The sequence below is a fragment of the Somniosus microcephalus genome, chromosome 20 (genome assembly GCF_052327205.1).
Source record: "Somniosus microcephalus isolate GS21.2 chromosome 20, FLI_Smic_1.0, whole genome shotgun sequence".
Classification (NCBI taxonomy): domain Eukaryota; kingdom Metazoa; phylum Chordata; class Chondrichthyes; order Squaliformes; family Somniosidae; genus Somniosus; species Somniosus microcephalus.
The window spans coordinates 43,123,844-43,144,361 of record NC_141006.1 but is presented as its reverse complement, the minus strand read 5'-3'; the positions used below and the strand labels follow the sequence as shown (position 1 = coordinate 43,144,361).

The 20,518-nt window shown below is 44.9% G+C and overlaps 1 protein-coding gene across 22 annotated transcripts in view; it reads right to left on the bottom strand.

Annotated features, from left to right (window-relative positions):
- macf1a (microtubule actin crosslinking factor 1a) overlaps positions 1–20,518 on the bottom strand; it is a 628,388-nt gene that overhangs the window by 310,174 nt on the left and 297,696 nt on the right. For all 22 annotated transcript variants that reach the window (XM_085962506.1, XM_085962516.1, XM_085962528.1 and 19 more), the window contains 2 exons: positions 18,614–18,691; positions 16,837–16,929 (listed from right to left, as the gene is read on the bottom strand). In XM_085962506.1, the coding sequence (XP_085818632.1) occupies positions 16,837–16,929; positions 18,614–18,691 (171 nt within the window). The remainder of the gene's footprint in view (positions 1–16,836; positions 16,930–18,613; positions 18,692–20,518) is intronic.

The following is a 20,518-nucleotide window of genomic DNA, read 5'->3' as shown; positions in this document are numbered from 1 at the left end:
GTGGTACATAAGATAACGGAGAATACTTCAGACGAACAAAAGAGTGATAACGACTCCGAAAGCAGGGAACTGAGTTGTCTGAAACTACATAATGTGATCACAACAGAGGATCACCGAACCATTTGGGTCACTCTCAAGATAGCAGGAGTCCAGGTAAAGATGGAATTGGACACAGGATCAGCCCTAACAGTCATAAACCGACGGGACTACGAGCGGCTATTCTCACACATACCCTTGAGAGACACAAAAATTATTTTGAAGACGTACACGGGGCAAAAAGTCTACCCCAAAGGAAAAATAAGGGTGACCGTTATATATAATGGTAAGGAAACACCAAAACTAGACCTGTATGTATTGCAAGATGGAGGACCACCATTACTGGGACGTGAATGGATCCGGAAAATACAACTGGATTGGCATTCCATACAGGCACTGACTGTGGCTGACAAAAAGGATGACGACATCACACCTGGGCGACTGTCAAAGATCCTAACTGACGCGAAAGAAGTGTTCCAGCAAGGACTCGGAACACTAAAAGGCATTGGAGCGGTGCTGTCACACAAATTCTCGGATGGCTCAGAGAGGCCAATAGCCTTTGCGTCACGATCACTAACCTCAGCCGAGCTAACTACACCCAGATTGACAGGGAGGCCCTCAGCCTAGTGTGGGGAGTGAAAAAGTTCAATCACTATCTGCACGGGCAGAAATTCACCTTGCTGACTGATCACCAGCCTCTTGTCTCCATTTTTAATCCAGAGAAGGGTGTTCCGGTGATGACTGCGCAACGACTACAAAGATGGTCACTTTTTCTAGGGGCGCACCACTATGAGATTGAATATAAGGGCACGAAACAGCATGGAAATGCTGATGGGCTATCACGCCTGCCACTGCCTACTGCGGAGGAAGCACCAGCAGTGGATCCTGTCGAAATATTCCATTCGACTATAGTTGAATACCTACCGGTAACTAATGCTTGTATCGAAAAGGAAACCCGAAATGACCCGACACGGTCTCGGGTATATGATTTGACGGTGAAGGGATGGCCAGCACATGGCGACTCACTGTTGCCAGCATTCTCGACAAGGAGAGAACAGCTGTCAGTGTGCCGGGGGGACCTTGATGTGTGGATCCCGAGTGGTAATTCCACCCAAGTTAAGGGAGAGAGTGCTCAATGAGCTTCATGAGGGTCATCTGGGAGGGGTAAAAATGAAAAGCCTAGCCAGGGCTTATGTGTGGTGGCCGGGAATCGATAAACAAATCGAGGGCCTGACCAAGAGCTGCTCAGGATGCCAGAAAGCCCAAAATGCACCACCACAGGCCCCTCTACACCCATGGGAGTGGCCCTCATCTCCATGGCAACGGGTGCATATTGATTTTGCTGGTCCATTCATGGACTCAATGTTTTTAATAGCCGTGGATGCGCACTCGAAATGGCCTGAGGTCATCAAAATGTCCTCCACCACCACGGAGAAAACTATTGCAGTCCTACGGACCATTTTTGCCAGGAATGGCTTGCCAGAACAGATTTGCTCCGACAACGGACCATAGTTTGTGTCCGAAGAGTTCCGGAGGTTCTTGAAAAAGAATGGGGTATGGCATTACACATCCGCCCCGTATCATCTAGCCACAAATGGATTGGCTGAGAGGTTCGTACAAACCTTTAACAAGGCAATAAAGGCTATGTACAATGACAACATTCCGCTGCAGCACAAGGTGGACAATTTCCTGTTCGCCTACCGGCATGCGACACATGCAGTCACCAACCAGGCCCCAGCCATGATGTTCTTTAACCGAAGGTTAAGATCTCGCCTGGATTTGCTCAGACCAAACGTACGAAGAGATGTTGAGAGTAAGCAATTCCAGCACATCCATGAGAAGCCAACAAGGAGCTTCAATGTAGGGCAACCAGTCTTGGCCCGTGACTACTGAACAGAAAAATGGCAGCCAGGAACGATATGCACACGGCAGGGCCCACTAATGTACACAGTGGACGTTGGGGAGAGCATCGTGAGACACCATGCTGACAGATCCTAGGGTCACAGGAACAAGTCAACCCCATGCCTCACCCATACGTACCTGGTGATGAACCCGACGTACGGGTAGCATCTACCCCAGAAACAGTAGCATCGGAAGCTGATGAACCAACCGACGACAGGGGGCCAGAATCGCCTCTGCACCAAGAGCAAGACACTCGGGAAAGGCGTTATCCAGAAAGGATCAGGAAGCCTCCCCAAAGACTGAATTTATAAATAGACTATTTTCAGCTAATGTTGCATGTTAAAAGTGTTAATTGTAATTAGTTTGATACTTAATTGTTAAATGAGTGTTATGGTACTGTTAATCTAAAAGGGGAGGAATTGTAATGTATGTACCTTTAAGGGGGGGGGAACTACTTTGTACAGCTCATATATACTCTAGTACCGGCAGTGACCACACCTTTATGTAACGTTGAGTAGTAATCTGTACAGTTCAGTTGCAGTTTGAACCACGTTGAGTAAACACCTGTTGTACTGTTCTCTGCAGTCCTTTTCTTATTATTACACGGACGTAACAACTTTCATTAGATTAATTATATTTTGATTGATGACACTGGGAAAACCCAGTGTCATCCTAATTGGCCAATCAGGAGAGGAATAACAAGTTGCTACGGTAACAGGTTAACAAATTACTGGAAATCATTTATTTATCCGATTTAGGCGCGAACCAGTGGAGGGAATCTGAACTATGAATTTCTAACACCATTTCTGGGTCTCGTAATTGAAAGCTTGTTCAGGTTTCTTCCCTTGTGGCAGAACGGTAGAACAATATGCCTATGGACACTTGTCTAAAACAACCTCTGGGTTACAAAGGCTAGGAAAATATTACATTCCAATTTTTAAATCAATTAATATTAATGACAATATTTGGGCTGCTGTTGCATTTGCACTAAAATAAAAAGTTTGAAAATCATCATGTCCAAACATGCACCCAGCTAACTAGTAAAGCAATAACCAATTTTTTGGATCATTTAGTAAGCATTCAGTGATTAACTTGCATTTATATAGCACTTCATGTTCAGGAAGCCCCAAAGAGGGTCACAGCCAGTGAAATACTTTTTTTTTTTTTGGAAGTGCAGTCACTGTTGTTATGTAGGCAAATACAGCAGCTAATCTACACACTAACTTCCCACAAACAAATAAATGAAAGGCCAGGAAATCTGATTTTTGGTAGCTATGATTAAGGGAGGGATGTTGGCCAGGACACTGCAAGAACTCTGGTCTTCGAACTGTGCCATGTAAGAAATCTACCCAGCAGGCAGGCAGAATCTTAGCTTAATGTTATGCCCAATAGATGGCACTTCCTACAAAACAGCATTTCCTCAGTATTGCACTTAAGCGTCAGTCTAGATTAAATGTTCAAAGACTTAGTGGAGCTTGACCCAACAACCTCCGAACTCAGAGGAGGGTGCTCCAAACCTAGGCACTCTGACAATTAGTGTTAAAGACGTGATTTGTAAAGACACAACTCACAATGCAAATTATTGTGGTATGGGAAGGTGGCTATGCTTTGATCTTACACTCCATTTATAGTATGGGTCTTTAAACCATGTGGTTCATAGGGAGTTAATGGCCATGGCTACCATCCTTGGTTTTGAAGATAGTGTTGCTTGTTCTTGCACACTAATTTCTGGAGATGGACTACACTGGCCTCCAAATATCTCTACCAACAAAGTCGGTAGTGTTCTGGGGACCAAATACTTAAATTGTTCATCTTTATTGCTATCTAAATGGTAGTAGAAGGACTTTAATCTTCACCTGAATATTCAACAGATGGAGATGTGGGCCTACAAATTGGATCACGCCCGACCCTGTGTAACGTACGCCGCTTGTGCCTAGTGAAGCTGGTGGGAGGACAACGGCAAAAGATCTCGTCGACCTCATTGCGATACTGCCAGCGAGCTGCAGGTGCCAGTTGGGGATGGGAGCAAATTTGTCAATGGCGGGCAATCCGGGTTGGGGGGGGGGGGGGGGGGCGGTGAGCAATGGCCGTTAGCGGCCCGTGGCTTTAATGTGGTGCCAGGAGGAGCAGTCAAGCAATCAGGGAAACCTTTTAGAACACCCTAAATTGTTAGTAAAATGCTATCGCCCAACATGGTAATCTCAGCTGCTCGGTTGCCATTTATTAATAGCAATTTTATTTTTAAAGCTTATTAATAGGTTCTTTACAGAGAACCTTCTAGTTGAAGACCACAATCTTCAAAAATATTAAAGGATCACAGAACATTTATGGCCCCAATATGAACTGAAAATCCAACAATGGGAAAGTCAGCAATTATGCCGCACTGGCACTAGAGCATGAACTTAAAGATTCAATCATCTGTCCAAAGAATTCTACATGTTGTATTTGGAGGTTTTCAAGACTGCAGAAGGTAAAGAAAAACTGCCCAAGAGGTCTGTTTACCTTGGCGTTGTGGTTACAAATAGCAGGAAAATTATATTTCATGTTGAGCAATGCAAAGTACTTAGTTTACATTCAGAAGTTTCTGGTTTGAAACTGCACCTGCCAAACCCAACAACCACCCAGAATCGACGGAACCTAAATCCAGTTATTCAGGCTCAGAACAGGAATACAAGATATACAGTGAGCAGCAGATTACAACAAAAAAACTATCAGGTGAAGTCAGAAGACATTAATCACAAGCCAAGTGAATGGTAATATATTCAATCTCACAAATTACCCTTTTTTTTGCAGCGCATCACTGCCCAGTTTTTCCCCTTCATTTTTCTCATGAAGGCTGTGACTTATACTGTACTTCACCCAAGTGCTCCCTCTGCTGGACTACACCCAGGTTCATGGCTCGGTCACGTGACAGATTTGTCTCAACACAAAGCTTTTTAGTCTTCAACCTCATGCAAATACGGTAAATCTACCACCCTACAACTGAAGTGCATAGCAATTTAGAAACCACACGTTAAGCAATCGGAAAAAACATACTGGGGAGGTCAATGAAAAACATGAACATGACTTATTGGTAAACAGCACAATGAACTCCAGATGAGTGCATACTTGATACAAAACCAATTCTGATCCAGTCATAGAATTTGGTTATTTGTCTCATTTGCTGTTCGTGGGACTTTGCTATGTGCAAATTGGTTGAAGTGTTTGCTTACAAAACAACAATGACTGTACTTGAAAAGTAATTCATTGGTTGTGGAGCACTTTGTGGCATCCTGAGGATATGAAAGGGGCTATATAATTGCTTTCTCTCTTTCTCCCCAACGTACTTTCCATTCATTAACACAATATAATAGAGCTCCTAATTTAAATAGAGACTGCCTTCAGAGTCAGAACAGATGCACAGCATTTAGATGCAATGACATCATGTGTAAGTGACACAATTATGCTGCAATATCACCTTTCTGATGTGATATACATCAATGGATGTATGGTTTGCAAAGGAAAAATCTTGGCAAATACTTTTGCACAAAGGCTCTGTTCTTTTAATCAGAATCAACATTGCCATATTGAATTGTTAATGAATTGTGCAATGAAGAACCTTCTGTTTAGCTTTGAAATATTCAATCCGATGGATATTTGATTCAAATAAATATTGAAGTTTAAAATACACAATCACATTTTCTACTACTGTCAAATTATCCTGTGAACAAGATTATAAGGATTTGTTGTTATGCCAAACTAGATTCTGCATGTTTAAGCGTTTATTGTTTAATGGTTAAAAATACTACACTGGGACAACTAAGAGAGGAGATATTTCTATAGCAACAATACTACCATCGTGTCTGCGCCGAAATGAGAGAAGTGAAATAATTCAATTTACTTCACAAATTGACATGGAATTTTATCGGCAACTATTCCAGAGAGAACGTCCTTGGGTTTAACGCCACAAAAGGTAATGTCAGTGACATCTGGAATTAGATCTGCGAACTTCAGCTGACCGTCCCTATACATATACGAATCTAACATTTTCTATGTATTTCTGCTGCTTTTGTCTCCCCACATAATATCCCCCAGCCCCACCCCCACCCAACCACTGAAAGGGCAGGCATCTTTGGCAAAACCATTCTTTTTCTAGTGCACGATAGCAGTCCAAAATAAATTCAATATTTTAGTTCCTTCTTTTGGCACCTCCCTAACAGCACTGCTCATATTGAGCACTCCGCACATGGGAAACTGTGGTTGCACCCAGAACAGTTTGAAACACTGATGCAATATCGCATTATCCTGCCAGTCATCAGTGTTTATAAAATTGTAATTATTATGCAGAGATGGTTTACCAGTCTTTTATGTCAGACATGCAATTTCCACAAGAAATAGGGAAATATTGAAGGGCTGCTATTGTATGCTTTCTGGCACTTGGTACAGGCCTGGGTATGGGTGTCTGCCTGTCCTCAGCTAGGAAATAGTGCACAAAAGCCTCAAGAAGGGCAATAATATAACAGACAGCTGATGAAAGGTCACACACTTGGAGTTAATCTACTTTTCTATTTCAGATGCTAACTGACCTGTGTTTTTCCAGTATTTTCTATTTTAATTTTGATTGCCAGCATTCCTAACTTTTCTTTTTGTTTCAAAAATATAATTGTAAAATAAAGTAGTAATTGTACAGGCTGATCTGTGTAGATCGGTCCTAAATATGAGGTGCTGGGTATAGATTGAGCTTTGGCCAACTTTATGTTGTGAAGGCTAAATTTGGAGCACCACAAGATTACACCTACTCTAGTCTTTGTCTATTGCCTTCTAGTAATTAATATTAATTCCTAATTTGGAACAACTAATTTATTTATAACGTCTCATCCGAAAGACGTGCCGACAGCGCAGCACTCCCTCGGTATTACACTGGAGTGTCAGCCTAGATTTTTGCGCTCAAATCTCGAGTAGGACCCCACAACCTACTGACTCAGAGGCGAGGGTGCTACCAACTGAGCCATGGTTGACACGTATAGAACAGGATCCAAAGTGAGACTGTCCCACAATTTACCAAATATTTTAAACATTGGCCCAGAATTTGCAGTTGTAATGACAGTGAAACTGTCGGCATTTGTCGTCATTACTCTAAAACTAACAGCAACTTCTGCCAGACGTTGTTGTCAGTAATTCCCCGCTCCTCTACAGGGTGCGCTGTTGATGTCCCCGCAGATGGAAACCCTACAAATCCTTTGGATTGACGTGAACTTCCACTTTTTACACTCTAACCTTGCCTAAAAAAAAACGTTAAGTCTATTGAATGAGGTGTAACTGGGCTTTTAACAGCATACTGTCATAATTACTACTGAACAACCTCTCTGGCCTTGAAAAACTAATTTTATATTTGTGGAATGTCAAATTTCATGATGATAAAAGAGAGATTTTTAAAATAACAACATTTTTAATGTTTGTTTATGTTATTTCAGCTTCGACCTTAACCCCATGTGTGTGTCCCAATCTTTATTTTGATCTCTGTAAAATGATTAAAAAGTGAAGAATAATCAGTGCTTTTTACTTCCTGGTTTGCTGTCTAAGAATTCTTCAATGTGATTGGCTGCTTAGCCTGCTTGATGACATCACTGTTGCTGGACTCCAGAGATCCCCTATAGATGGCGCCAGAATGAGATTAACATCAGGAAAGGTGAAATCCACACCACAGAGATTGTTAGATCTTTGTGGGCAGCTTTCGGAGGTCAGCGACGAACACCATAACTTCACCACTGACCCCAAAATCCAGGCCATTATAACCATACAAATTCAACCTCTACAACATAAAAATAGACAATGAATTTACAAAATACACAAGAGGCTGACTACGCTCCAGAGTCCATTACAAAACCTGAAGTGGATGACAATCGGCACTGCCGCTGTCAATGCTTAATGATAAAACATTCTTCCAATATTCAACTCCCATCACTGAATCATTTTAAGTATTGTACCTGCAGAGCAAATTCAGGTTTCACAGTGGATGTTTTCAGCTACGGATCACAGTCATGAAATGTTTTGAAAAAATTATTTGTACCTCGTCACTGATATACCTATCAATTCCTCCAATAAAAGGCGAAGAGTTACGAAGGTGACTAAAGGTTTTTATTGACTAAATAACAGAGCCCACTCTCGTGGGTGATCCGATCCAAGCAGGAGGAATACCAGCCAGTCGCTCACCTTTATACCTGGCCTGGTGGGTGGAGCCAAGGCGGAGTCGGCAGTGGTCATCCCAGGTATAGCAGTGTGGCAAGAGGCAACCTCGTACCGTGATACAATAGTGGTCAGTGATACAGTTATAACGAACAGTGGTGAACAGTGCTAACTACTAACAGTGATACGATAGTGAACGTGGTTTACCACATTCACCCCTTGTTTAGAATTAAGTCCGGCGAGGTGAAGTGTACTACCAATTCTGGTAGGTCAGTCTGTCCGGAGGCTTCGTAAGCCTCTCCGATCGCCGCAGCGGTGGTGTTGCCTTATCCGGTGCTGGTGCCTTATCCGGTGTTGATGCTGGTGTTTGCGTGGTCGGCGAGGGCTCGTGGGGTTCCGGCATGCCGTCTACCTGGGCTGGGGTTGGGGGGGGTGGTGGCGGTGTTTCCGGATCGGCTGAGGGTGCGAGGTCTCGTAGGGAGACAGTGTCCTCCCGCCCGTCTGGGTACGCCACGTAGGCGTACTGGGGGTTGGCGTGCAGGAGGTTCACCCTCTTGACCAGGGGGTCCGTTTTATGGGCCCTCACGTGTTTCCGCAGCCAGACCGGCCCCGGGGCGGTCAGCCAGGTTGGTAGAGTGGTTCCCGTAGTCGACTTCCTGGGGAAAACGAACATTCGTTCATGGGGGGTGGTGTTAGTGGCCGTGCAAAGTAATGACCGGATGGAGTGCAGCGCTGTCGGGAGGACTTCTTGCCAGCGGGAGGTTGGGAGGCCCTTAGACTTTAAGGCTAAGAGGACGGCCTTCCATACCGTCGCGTTCTCTCTTTCCACCTGACCGTTACCTCTGGGGTTGTAGCTGGTGGTCCTGCTTGCTGCAATACCTCTCTCTAGGAGGAATTGCCGGAGTTCCTCGCTCATGAAGGAGGAGCCCCGGTCGCTGTGTATATAGTTCGGGAACCCGAACAAGGCGAAGAGGGCATTCAGGCACTTAATGACCGTGCTACTGGTCATGTCGGGGCAGGGGAAGGCAAAGGGGAAACGGGAGTACTCATCAACGATGTTGAGGAAGTACACATTACGGTCAGAGGACGGGAGGGGCCCCTTAAAGTCGATGCTCAGGCGCTCGAAGGGGCGGGTGGCCTTGATCAGGCTTGCTCGGTCCGGCCTATAGAAGTGCAGTTTGCACTCCGCACAGGTCTGGCAGTTCCTGGTCATGGTCCTGACCTCCTCGATGGAGTAGGTCAGGTTGCGGGCCTTAATGAAATGGTAGAGTCTGGTGACTCCGGGGTGGCAGAGCTGGTCGTGGAGGGTCTGAAGCCTATCGATATGCGCGCTGGCGCATGTCATTCGTGAAAGGGCATCAGGGGATTCGTTCAGCTTGCCTGGCCGGTACAAGATCTCATAATCGTAGGTGGAGAGCTCGATTCTCCATCTCAAAATCTTGTCATTCTTGATTTTGCCCTTCAGCTTGTTATTAAACATGAAAGCCACCGAACGCTGGTCGGTGAGGAAGGTAAATCGTTTGCCTGCCAGGTAGTGCCTCCAGCGCCGTACTGCCTCCACGATCGCCTGGGCCTCTTTCTCGACCGACGAATGTCGGATCTCGGGGCCCTGTAGGGTCCTTGAGAAGAAGGCCACTGGCCTCCCCTCCTGGTTTAGGGTGGCGGCTAAGGCGAAGTCGGATGCGTCGCTCTCCACCTGGAAGGGGATGGACTCGTCCACTGCGTGCATCGTGGCCTTGGCTATGTCTCCCTTAATGAGGGAGAAGGCCGCGCACGCCTCCTCCGTGAGGGGGAAGGAAGTGGCTTTCAGGAGGGGTCTGGCTTTGTCCGCGTAATTGGGTACCCATTGGGCATAGTAGGCGAAAAGCCCCAGGGTTCTCCTAAGTGCTTTAGGGCAGTGGGGGAGGGGTAGCTCCATGAGGGGGCGCATTCTTCCTGGGTCGGGGCCGATGATTCCGTTCTCCACTACGCAGCCGAGGATGGCAAGGCGCGTGGTGTTAAACACGCATTTCTCCTTATTGTAGGTGAGGTTCAGCCGTTGGGCCGTACGGAGGAATTTCTCCAGATTCGCGTCATGTTCCTGCCGGTCGCGGCCGCAGATAGTGACGTTATCTAGGTAGGGGAATGTAGCCTGCAGTTCGTTCTGGTCAACCATCTGGTCCATCTCCCTTTGGAAGACCGAGACCCCATTAGTGACACCGAAGGGGACCCTAAGGAAGTGGTATAGGCGCCCATTCGCCTCGAAGGCGGTATACTGGCGGTCCTCAGGGTGGATAGGGAGTTGGTGGTAGGCCGACTTCAGGTCGATGGTCGAGAATACTTTATACTGTGCAATCTGATTGACCATGTCAGATATGCGGGGGAGGGGGTATGCGTCCAGCTGGGTATATCTGTTTATGGTCTGGCTGTAGTCGATGACCAGGCGGTTTTTATCGCCGGTCTTTACGACTACGACCTGGGCACGCCAGGGGCTGCTGCTCCCCTCGATAATGCCCTCTTTCAGGAGGCGCCGCACCTCAGAGCTAATGAAGGCTCTGTCCCCGGCGCTATACTGCCTGCTCTTGGTAGCGACGGGTTTGCAGTCAGGGGTAAGGTTAGCAAACAGAGAGGGTGGCGGGACCTTGAGGGTGGAGAGGCTGCAGGTGTTACGCGGTGGGCGGTTTAACGTTTGCTGGTTGTTGACTGTGAGTGGGGGGAGGGGTCCACCGTATGCTAGGGTTACGCTTTGGAGGTGGGATTGGAAGTCCAGCCCTAGTAGGACGGCAGCGCAGAGATGGGGGAGGACGAGGAGTTTAAAGTTTTTATACTCCGTGCCCTTAACCGACAGGGTCACGACACAGTAGCCGCTGATGTCCGTGGCGTGGGACCTCGATGCCATCGAGATTCGGCTGCGCGTTGGTAGGACAGAGAGGGAGTAGTGGCTCACCGTGTCTGGGTGGATGAAGCTCTCCGTGCTTCCGCTGTCGAACAGGCAGGTCGTGGCGTGGCCGTTCACTTTGATGTCCATCATTGACTTGGACAGATGGTGCGGGCGGGCTTGGTCCAGGGTGACGGAAGCTAGTGTGTAGCTGAGCGAGTCGTTGTCATCTGCGGGCGAGGCGGTCGGGCGTGGTGAGTAAAATGGCGTCTCCCACGAGGTAGGGCAAAATGACGGAGAAGATGGCTGCCCCCGTAGCTCACGAGGCACTGTTGGGGTCGGTTGCCTTAATCAAAGATGGCCGCCCCCATGACTCATGTGTGGGGATGCTGGCCTCAGTTGCCCTAAACAAAGATGGCCGCCCCCATAGTTCGCATGCGGCACTGCTGGCCTCTGAGGATCCGCTCCTGCAGGCCTTGGAGAAGTGGCCTTTCTTCAGGCAGGTTTTGCATATGGAGTTCTTGGCTGGGCAGCGCGACCTCGGGTGCTTCTCCTGGCCACAAAAAAAACAGCCGGCGGCCCGATCGCGGATGCCCGATGTCGGGGCCGGTGCCGGGGCCGGTCGGGTCCGGGACGCCGACGCAGAGGTAGGTCCCGGGGGCGGCGCTGGGAAGGGTGCTGTGGTAGGAGTCGGGCCCGAGTCCCAGGGTCGCGAGCAGTACCTGGTGAATGCTTCCTGATCTTGGTGGGCCACTTCCAGGGAGATAGCGAGGGCTTCAGCTTTTTCCATGCTGAGGTCTTTAGCTTCCAGCAGTCTTTGCCGTGAGTACTCGGACCGTAGGCCTTTCAGGAATGCGTCGCGGATATTATCTTCAGTATTTTCGGCTGCCGACACCGATTTAAAGTCACAGTTCCTGGCGAGTGCATATAGCGCCTGTGAGAATTCGGCTACTGATTCTCCTGGCTGTTGCGGCCGTGATCTTAGGAGGTGCCTAGCGTACATGTAGTTTACCGGGGTCCGGTACTTCTGTTTCAGCAGGTTGATGGCGGTCTCGTAGGTAGTCATGTCCTCGATGAGAGTGTATACTCTCGGGCTCAGTTGTGCCTGCAGGACACTTAGTTTGGATGCCTGAGGGACGCTGGATTCTCTCAGGTATGATTCGAAGCAGACCAGCCAGTGTTTAAAGTCTGCGGCTGAGTTTGCTGCTCGTGGGTTCAGGTCCAGGTACGGCGGTCTGAGGGCTCGCAGCCAAGCTGGCTGGTGTGGCTGTGCTCCTGGGAGCTGCGCTGGTGGCTCCTCCGCCGGTTGTGACTCGTTGTCGGACATCATTAAATTTAGTCAATAAAATTGATATACCTATCAATTCCTCCAATAAAAGGCGAAGAGTTACGAAGGTGACTAAAGGTTTTTATTGACTAAATAACAGAGCCCACTCTCGTGGGTGATCCGATCCAAGCAGGAGGAATACCAGCCAGTCGCTCACCTTTATACCTGGCCTGGTGGGTGGAGCCAAGGCGGAGTCGGCAGTGGTCATCCCAGGTATAGCAGTGTGGCAAGAGGCAACCTCGTACCGTGATACAATAGTGGTCAGTGATACAGTTATAACGAACAGTGGTGAACAGTGCTAACTACTAACAGTGATACGATAGTGAACGTGGTTTACCACAGTCACGATATGATATCATACAACTGATTAAAATACAAAGATGAGTCAAAACAGGATGGCATTTACAAAAAACTGCAATACCTTCACAGATGAGTACAGCCATTTGAATAGAACTTTCAAATTCATTGGCCAAATCAACATTTTGTGCACTCATCACTATGTCGCAACAAGTGAGAACTCACACAAACACTGAATGACATACAGTAATTGTATTACTTAAGAAAACATTTCATTTCTATCTTTAATATGAAAACCAAACCACAATTTTTTTTTAATCTTTTCCAAATTTCAGTACTACTTTTCACAACATAGGAAGCCATGACAAAAGTGAGAGAAATATATAATAACAAACTGCTATGGCAGATGTGCAATTACTTGAAGTGGAACATTCAACAGACAAGAATTTTGTGTTTCACTGTATTTAAGATACCACTTATTATTTATATAATGTTGTATTTCATATAATTAGTGTTTAATTTAAAAGGTAAACATATGACTATCTAATTTATTCAGGAATGTATCAAGCCAATTTTTCCCATAGTTCCACTTTTTGAAAGGAGCCTTTCCATGCCAACATTTGTAGATAATGACACAGCCTTGAGTTCATTATTTACTGGTTTACACAGAAACAAGTCCAAGTATAGTCCCAGATAAATATAAGGAAAATTAAATCTTGAATTTCTTTTAAAGTACCAGGTTATAGCTTTGGAAATAAACTCTGATCATCCCTCAAGCACCAGCTTGTCTGGGAAACACTGAGACCCGTGTCTTTGTAAAAGTTTAACCAGGCCCCCTCCCCCAAGCAACTTGAAAAGATTTCAACTATGGAGGCAGATAATCTACCACATTATGCACTTCCAGCTTGCCACCAACACGCACAATGGTTGTCAACAGCATGAAGATTTCGGCCCTGAAGAATGCAACTCGGAAGCTAAAGTACATCCGTCATATTGACTGCTATCAGAACACACACATACAGAAGCCCATAAAATAAAGCTGGCATTCATTTCAGTACGAAATACAATTCAACGACACTTGAACTCTGTGCAAACTATCATGACACCCTCCTACTGCAGTCCCAGAAAAACAACTGACAACAGACCCATTTTACAAGATAAAGTGTTGAAGTAAATTACACTATAGGACCTCCCAAACACTATTATAAGTAATTGAAGCTGAGTTTAAATAATTTCATTTTCAAGTACTACCAAACACCAGAACTATGAATAAGAATATTTCCATCAACTTTAAAATAAATTTAAATGAATGAATGTCATCTATGGATATGGTTTTTAATCTACAAACTATTTTCTACCTCTGCTACAATGATCAGCAGCACTCTCAAAGGAGAAAAGTTTCACCCTCAAGTAGGTACTAAAATTTACAAGTAGTAAGTTCTAGTGATAAAAGAACCTTAAATCCTAATTTTAAATGATGCCTAAAAAGGCCACATAAATAGGCTTCTGTCACCATAAAAATGCTGAACATGTTCCAACAAATTGGCAAAGAATAAACGAATGAGAAAACTAGAACAGGTTCGACAAAAATACTGCAAGAGGCACAAATAAGTTTTCATCATAGGCAGAACTTTCAGATAACAGACCCAATAGTTTAGAATATTTACTGATAAACAACATTTTCATTTAAAATAAAATAGGATCGCTGAAGAATATCCTCAATTTTAACTGAGGATAGATAATTCATTATTGCAATAGTATTCGATCCATCCCCATCGCTCCTGCAACTCCCTCCAATCAGGTTCCTGACCACCCCACCCCACCCCTCAAACAGTCCGAACCAAAGTCATGAATAACATTCTCTATGACTGTGATGCATTATCCTTCCCAATAGCCTTTAAAACAGTAGATCACTCCACCTTCCTCCAACACCTCTCCTCCGCTGTCCAGCTCAATGGGACTGCCCTCGCTTGGTTCCGCTCTTGGACTAGCTGGTTATAGTCAGAGTATCTCTAGCAATGGCTTTTCTACGCACCCGTCACACCAGTTACTTTTGAAGTTCCCCAGGATCCACCCACAACCTCCACATCTGCATGCTGCCTCTCGGCGACATCATCCGCATACATGGAATTCCACATGTACGGTGATGACACCCAGTTTTACCTCTCCACCACCTCGCTCAATCCCTCCACTGCTCTGTGCTACCAGACTGCTAGCCTGACAACCAGTCTTGGATGAGATGTAATTACCTACATCTAAACATTGGGAAGACCAAAGCCATCATCTCTAGCACCCAATACGAAGTCCATGCCCTTGCCACCAACTCCATCCCCCTCCCCGGCCACTATCTCAGGCTGAACCAAACTGTTCACAATCTTGCCATCCTAATTGACCACAAGCTGAATTTCCCACTCCATATCGTCTCCATCACAAAGACTGCCTACTTCTGCATATCACCCACTTCCATCTCTACCTCAGTCTGTCACTGAAACCCTCGCTTCACGCTTTCGTCACCTCCAGATACAATTACTCCAATGTCTTCCTGGCCGGCCTCCCATCCTCCACCCTCTGTAAACTGAAGGCCATCCAGGACTCTGTTGACTGTATCCTGTTCCACACCAAGTCCCACTTCCCATCGCCTCTGTTCTTGCTGACCTACAATTGTTCCAAGTATGCCAATGCCTCAAATTAAACATTTTTGTCCTTGTGTGTAAATCCCTCCATCGCCTCACTCCTCTCTTGCTCAGTAACCTTTCCCAGCTGTACAATTCCCCCAAGGTTCGAGGGGCCGGATGGCCGACTCCTGCTCCTAATTCCCATGTTCTTATTAAATATTCTCTTCCTCTGACTCCAGCCTCTTGTGCAGCTCCCCCTCCCTTTCCCATACCATTGGTGGCCATACTTTGTCGTCTTGACATCGTTCCAGAATTCCCTCTCTACACTCTTCCTCCTTAAAGTCCAGCTCTTTAACAACAACAACTTGTATTTATATAGCGTCTTTTAATGTAGTAAAACGTCCCAAGGCACTGCACAGGAGTATTTTAAGACAAAAAAAATTGACATCAATCCACAGAAGGATAAACTAGGGCAGATGACCAAAAGCTTGGTCAAAGAGGTAGGTTTTATGGAGCGTCTTAAAGGAGGAAAGAGAGGTAGCGAGACGGACAGGTTTAGGCAGGGAATTCCAGAGCTTAGGGCCTAGGCAACAGAAGGCACGGCCAGCAAAGGTTGAGCGATTATAATCAGGGATGCTCAAGAGGGCAGAATTAGAGGAGCGCAGAGATCTCGGGAGGTTGTAGGGCTGAAGGAGATTACAGAGAAGGGCCGAGGCCATGGACCGATTTGAAAACAAGGATGAGAATTTTGAAATCGAGGTGTTGTCTAACCAGGAGCCAATGTAGGTGAGCGAGCACAGGGGTGATGGGCGAATGGGACTTGGTGCGAGTTAGGACACGGGCAGCTGAGTTTTGGATGACCTCAAGTTTACAGAGTGGAATGTGGAGGCCAGCCAGGAGTGCGTTGGAAGTGTCAAATCTAGAGGTAACAAAGGCATAGATGAGGGTTTCAGCAGCGGATGAGCTGAAGGAAGGAAGGAGACGGGCGATGTTAGAGGTGGAAGCAGGCGGTCTTTGTTATGCTGTGGATATGTGGTCAGAAGCTCATTTCAGGGTCAAATATGACACCAAGGTTGCGAACAATGTGGTTCAGCCTCAAACAGATGTTAGGGAGAGGGATGGAGTCAGTGGCTAGGGAACAGAGTTTGTGGCAGGGACCGAAAACAATGGCTTCAGTCTTCCCAGTATTTAATTGGAGAACATGTTTGCTCAACCAAGTGTTTGGTCACTTCTGCTAACCTATGCTTCTTTGGCACAGCATCTAGTTTCTTCTTATTTGCACACACATATATAATAAATCCCACAGGTCAACATTGTCTGGTAGTTCAACAAGTTGGGTAATTGATTGCTCCAGCTGGGTGAACACACACACATCTATGGGTTGGCCAGAGCTTCCACTACATTTTACAGAAAATGGCAAGTACGAAGAAATTAAGTTTTGACAAATATTTCACTTTTTTTTTTTTTGAGTCTACAAATGATTGAATTTGTAGACTGGGTTGCTTCAATACATTTTATAGTTCAATATCATATTTACTGCCATTGCATTACATCATTTGTTGTTAAAATACACAGAGGTTTACAATATATAAAACTAAACAATCCACAAGCCAAACAAATCAATGGTACACCCTTACCTGGAAATGTAGAATTATGGTCCAAATTAACCCAAGTGTTAGTTTAGGATTCCCATCAGTAATGTCGTCATTTCTAATATTGACTAATTTCACCTGAAAGAGTAAAACTACAATCAGTACTTCAGTGTATCACACAGATTCACCTTTCTTTACTGGATATTTGAGGAATTATACTCCACTTAATACACAATTTAATATAATAAATCCCACAGATGAAGTGTTCTGGAGAAAGAAGATTTTATTGCCAAATGCTTAAAACTCAAATCCTTTCTCTGCTAAATAAGCAAGAACCCCTGTAATTGGTGCATTAGGAATAAATATGTGACAAATTACGTGTGTCAAATATGCACAAGTTCAAGTAAATACAGAAACCAGAACTTCCACAGCCAGAGCTTTACTGATCATTTAGGTGGTTTTGGGACTTTAAAAAAAATTGTCTTGGCAATCAACAAGTTTGGTATTTGATTCTTCCAACTGCACAAATTTGAATTGTGACCGAGTAAAGTGATAATGACAGTTCCACTCAAGCCATAATGGACACTTTTATATGGCATTATTCTTGAATTTTCGTTGACATAAAATCACTGCAGTAGGTTGTTAGCCAGTCAAATGATTGTCTACATTGTACTTTTATATAACTTAATAACTCCTAGGCATGTGCATACAATTGAATGTATTAATAGATGTTAATTCAGTTGAAAGTCTGCAAATATATATTGTGGCACAACTGTACAGCTGAGTTATTTCAAAGGATAGGGGTGGACTTCCTCCCATCTGATTACTACAGTAAATGATTAACTTACTGTTTATATCCAACTGTTGGAAATTTAGTGTATATTAAATGATCTTTTTGTATTTACTATTTGAGCTGAAAGTCTATTAAAATAGCACGTCCAATTTTCTTTCCTCCTCTTCAAAGGCGAGGTATGATTTTACAGGCAGCTGCATCCCTGTGGCATGTCAATATAATGCGACTTGTTGAGTGTCAGCGAGTTGTTTAGCTTGGGTGGCATCAGACCCAAGCCTGAAGTGAAGTGATGGCCACACGCACAGATTTTCCAGCAGCATTCACTGATATTTTTCTTCCCGAACGCAGAGACACTGAAACCAATTCTCGTGCTCCAACCATTGCCTTCGCTGAGGTGTAAATGTAGAATGTAGACTAACGGTTGATCTTAGCACCTCCCTGGGTTTGCATGGCTTAGTACCAAACTGGGTGATGCAACAGCCCATCAAGCCACCGTGGGAACCCTGCACGAAACAATTTATCTAATTAACCAACCCTGCACAGTTCAAGTTGTGTCTAATCCACTTTAAAATCGAACAGCTAAAGTGGGTAAGGTGAAAGCAATGTGTAATACAGAAAATGAAGTTTGTCCATTTCTTTTTATTTCTTCTCGAGATGTGGACAAAGCTGCATTTACTGCCCATTCCTAGATGGTGGTGGTGAGCCTTCTCCTTGAATCCTTCGAGTGACAGTGCTCCCACAGTGGTGCTAGATAAGGAATTGCAGGATATGGCCCAGTGACAATGAAGGAACAGCAATATGTAAGTCAGGATGGTATGTGACAAAGGGAAACTTGGAGGTGGTGGCATTCAAGACATTGCTGGTCTTGTCCTACTCTGATAGAGGTTGCAGGGGAAGGGGGGGGAAAAATCTTAGCTCATAAATTTATAAATTCAATTTCACGGCTCGCTACAGTGGGATTTGAATGCACAACCTCTAGGTCAATAGTCTAATACCATAGCCACTAGGCTATTGTACCGATTTACCTACCTGTCGTTGCTTTAAGTAATCAAGTGCAATCTGTACATTCTGTAACCTGTGGAAGCGCATGCGGCCTTTCTCACGAGGCTAAAAAAAACACAAGAAAGGAGATTAGTTAGTGTTGCTCTAATCTTTAATATAAACTGCAGATTTACTGCAGATCTGATTGATACAAAGTAGAATATTCCCCTCCTTTTTGTCAGATTTATGGACTTCTCCGCTCATGTTTCAGAACAGTGAGAGAAACTGTTTTGTGACATCTGTCATTATGTACAGAAGGCAGCATTACAAAATAGGTCACAATGTTTAAGTCTTTTGCTCACCCAAAATATCTCAACAAATTTAACCTAAAGTATTTTTTAAAAAGGATGGGGGTGGGAACAATTCAATTCCTTTATGCTGCACACACTGCAGTAGTGTTATTTTGACTATAATACGATGCAAAGGAAATCTTCACTTCTCTCCACATCCTACTCTAATTCTGCCTCACATCTAGTCATCAACACTGTGGAAAGCCTGTTCTACCTAGAGCCCAGCTGAGTCACTGTTGCCTCCCTCCTCATTCCCAGACTACCTTCCAATTCACTCATGGCTTCCTCTCATCCCAAGGCCCTGCTGCTTTTCCAGGCCAAAGCCTTCAGCCGCACTCCCGACCAACTAATCTCAAGCCCTGCCAAACAATAAGTTTAGGATGCTGGAAGTTCCGTGTCAATGAATTTACAAATAAAACTGTTTATGGTTTCTTAAGTCATTAAAGCTGAGAAGTACATGTCATTTTTCAGCCTATTAAGTACTTAGGCAGTGTAAGGAGGAAATTAAATATCTTCAAAGTGCATTTAGAGTTCAAATCTCAAATACAATCCGTACTGCTACATGACAGTAATATAAAGCCGACTGGGAAACAGTTAATAATGACACGGCTTATCGATTCTCTTAAGTATAAATCTCTCATTGCCAGAATGGATGACACTAGTAACTGACACGGCTTCACTTTCTGCCCGTCAACAATGCTGAATCAGACACACTGTCATATGATACTCAACCTTTTATTTCCTCCTTACACATACAATGAGCAGATATGGAGAACTCTCAGATTTTAGAAAAGATAAAATACTCTTTAGTTAAACATGCTCAGTGGGTCATCCCAGTACCACAGTGCAGCACTTTGCTATGTTACTGCAGAGGAGTGGGTCGAATGCAAGTTTGTGCTGTAATTCCCCACTTGGAGAGTTTGTGATCTCAGTCAGATACATATCTATGCAGGCCTAGGAACAGGTCACTTGGTCACTCTTGTGGAAGTGTAGTGTCATTTAACAAGAGTGGGAAATGCTTAAAAGAAAGAGGAGAAAATAATTTTCAAAATAAAAACAAAAAGGAATTGTGAAAATTGCAAAATGAAAGATGCAAAACAATTGCACTTGACGGTTTTTGTTCTACCTCCTCCTTTCCTTATTACCCATCTTGTGGTTTCTCTCATGAAAGCTGTGTGACCAGGTGGGCTAGGAGTAGCCATGGTAATCCATCTGCAAGGCCACTTTCTTCTCTCTCCTGCTCGCAGAGGCTTCACCAACTGAACAAGTCCAGCCCAGGGATATGCTGCAGTCACTCCAAGCTCGAGATGTGAGGAGCAGCAACAAGTCACCCACAAATGGCTATCCAAAGGAGCCCGGATGGTGCGAGTTGAGCAGAACTGCCAGAGTTTCAGCATCCTGACCTTGCAGCTCAATCTAAGCTCCACGAGTTGCATTATCCTATGAACTTATTAGCAACACATCAGGGGTGCCTGATGTGCCACAATTGCAGATCAAAACCATACCTCGGTCATGATAAGTAAGCTCATGCTTTTTGCCTGCTCAATGAGGGGGCAGAGATTTACTTAAGTTCATCTGTCTAGAAATTGGTCTACCTAGGCAG